The 2958-nt window shown below is 34.1% G+C and overlaps 1 protein-coding gene and 1 non-coding gene across 2 annotated transcripts; both read right to left on the bottom strand.

The window, feature by feature from the left end:
* Positions 1-671: 671 nt before the first annotated feature.
* Positions 672-1576, bottom strand: LOC110729259 (50S ribosomal protein L12, chloroplastic-like). Its single transcript, XM_021908992.1, has one exon. It carries the CDS (start codon positions 1483-1485, stop codon positions 919-921), a length of 567 nt encoding a protein of 188 aa, XP_021764684.1. The 5' UTR covers positions 1486-1576; the 3' UTR covers positions 672-918.
* A 120-nt stretch (positions 1577-1696) lies between these two features.
* Positions 1697-1768, bottom strand: TRNAP-UGG. The gene has a single exon. It is a non-coding gene; the product is annotated as a tRNA-Pro (tRNA).
* Between the last annotated feature and the right edge of the window lie 1190 nt (positions 1769-2958).

The raw sequence follows: 2958 nt of genomic DNA, 5'->3' as shown, positions 1-2958 counted from the left end.
ATGCAGCACAACACAATTGCAGAGTCTCACATTACCCTTCAACCTGAGAAGCAGACAACTGCATACACAAAACTTCAACCACAAGATACTATCATACCAATACTCCAGGAAAATAACCAAGCAATTCAAGACAAATCCTCACTGATGACTTACACACAATCACTTTGAGGTAAGATACAAATGTAGTGCTAAATGTATGCCAGATCGTTGAACTGCGGCCACGAACTAATATGGCCATCACTATTTGTATACTAACTTTGGAAATGGAATACCTTTACTGGAAACAGGCAGGTTTAACTTCCTACGGGTAAGGTATCGGATTTTTGTTTTTCTTGGACAGAACATTCTAAATTTCTAAATAATGCCTGAATGAAACAAATGCAGCTTATGAGTTTTTGCTCAGTCAGAAGCGTAGCACAGTTTGACAGCACAGATAAGATAAGAAGCAAAAACCCTTTGCTTAATGCAACTATTTCATAAAGAGCAACCTAGAAATAAAAGAGCAACTTAATTCTGAACATCAAATAATTAATAATATAATATCAAAAAAATATATAAAAGCAATGAATTTTCAGTTATAAGACTTGCAACACACTTTGAAGACTTTGCTCTGTCTAAAAACAAAACAATGCCAATATCAACATGAATAATTGCAGATAAATAAGCTTGAATTAAAATGTAAAAACACATTAGTTGAATTTGGTAAACTATTGTGCTGCAATTTTCCTCAACATTTACCAAATTACATAAACCAAATTACAAAAGCAACATTAGAATTCCGCAAATATACTACATCTAAAACAATTCATTATCTAAAAAAAAAGTAGCTAAAATCACAACAAAAGATTTACCCCAACATTTACCAAATTACATTAAAAAAACAAAATCCAAAAAAAAAAACTCATATTTTATATTTTCTTAAACAATGGAAACCTTAGCACCAGCCTCTTCAAGCTGCTTCTTAGCATCTTCAGCATCATCTTTAGAAACACCTTCCTTCAATTTCTTAGGCAAACCTTCAATCAAATCCTTAGCTTCTTTAAGTCCAAGACTAGTCAAAGCCCTAACAGCCTTAATCACAGCAATTCTAGCATTGCTAGGAACTTCATCAATTGACACATCAAACTCCGTCTTCTCTTCGACAGCAGGAGCGGCATCAGCAGGCGCACCAGGGGCAGCAACAGCAGCAGCAGGCGCGAACGACGCAGCAGAAACTCCCAACTTATCTTGAAGCCAGTCGACGAGGACTCTAGCTTCCTCGAGGGTAAGGCCAGAGAGCTGAGTACCCAATTGCTCGATTTTCTCGGGCGCTTCGACAGCGGCAATGGGGCGAAGACGGGTGGTGCGGGAAGAAGAGAGGGAAAGAGGGTTGATGGGGTTGCGAGAGGGGAATTGGAGGGGTAAAGGGTGTTTGAGGAAGGTGGAAGAGGGGGTTGTGAGAGAAGGGAGGTTGAGGGTAGCCATTGTTGTTGATGTTGCCGCCATTGTTGAAGGGAGAGAGGAGATGAGAGGATTAGATATGAGGATAAGGAGAGAGTGAGGAATGAATGAGTGAATGAAGGATAGGAGGATTGAAAAGGTGTTGAGGGGTTGTGGAACGGTATTTATATTTTGAGAATATGGGGATTGGATTGGATTTTATTTTGGGAAAAAAAATGTTGGTTTTAAAAAAGTTTTGCAATTTTTTAAAAACTATGGGGCATTCCGAGAATCGAACTCGAGACCTCTCGCACCCAAAGCGAGAATCATACCACTAGACCAAATGCCCACTATATTAGTAAATAGTATGGATAAAAGCGGTACTCCCTCTATATTTTTATTAAATAAAATGTTGCTCTTGTGCACATATAACAATGATTTTGATTAATAACTAGTGTGTGGCCCGGGCTATGTACCGGGTGATACTTTGAATAATTTCGTTTTTATATTAGACGATCTAAAAGACGTACTTCATAATTTTTTTACGTTGTAAATTTGAAAACAATGACAACAATAACTCATTTTGGATTTATTTTTTTTATATTACATTATAATACTTGTACTATATGTATTTATAAATAAATGTGAAAACATAGATTATAATTTAATTCTAGTTAAGATGGCAATGCATGTGGTTTTTATTCAATGAAGTTTAGGTTCGAATATCTTTGCATGCATTTTTAATTTAATTTGGATAATTGAATGATGATGTGGCATGATGGTAGAGGTTGTTGAATGATGATGTGGCGTAATACGGGTGTAAGAAAGGGTACGCGTGGCACATACACAAATTTATAAACGTCTTTTAATATATAGTATAAATATAAATATCTTTAATTATGATCAAGTTAAAAATTATAATAATTAAATATTAAAAATATATACCTTGAGACGATTACAACAAGTACTCACAAGAATATATATTAATTGTATATATAATTAAGTAATACTTCCTCCATTCTGTTAATATTGCAACAAGGAGGAAATTACGCATCCTAAGACACATTTTATATGCTAAATATCTATAATTGTGTAAGAGTAAAAATTATAATAAGTTGATATTGTGAAAGTATTTTATGAGATGAATCCAACAAGATCCCACTTGACTATATTTTGCTTAATGTATAGATCATATTATATGGTCAAACAAGAGTGATGAATAGTGCAAAAAGTCCATTGTTGCAATATTAATAGAACGGAGGAAGTATTAGTCAAAGTTGATTAGATGTATAATGCAAAAAGTCAAAACGTTTCACTTAGAAAAATACAAAAAAGGGTATCATAATTTGCTCTTTGTTTCAAAATAAATGTCCACTACAAGAAAAATCTCTTTTCGTAGCGATTATTTCGTAGCGATTGTACATTCGCTACAATATGAAAGTATGTTTGTGAAATAATTAAGGATGTCGTATCATTTTTACAATCGTCATGGTTTTCCCATATAAAATCAATACGGAAAACATAGTAATACATATCAAC

Source organism: Chenopodium quinoa, unplaced genomic scaffold (assembly GCF_001683475.1).
Source record: "Chenopodium quinoa cultivar QQ74 unplaced genomic scaffold, ASM168347v1, whole genome shotgun sequence".
NCBI lineage: Eukaryota > Viridiplantae > Streptophyta > Magnoliopsida > Caryophyllales > Amaranthaceae > Chenopodium > Chenopodium quinoa.
Note: the sequence above shows the minus strand (reverse complement) of the source record. Positions and strands in the feature narration are given on the sequence as shown.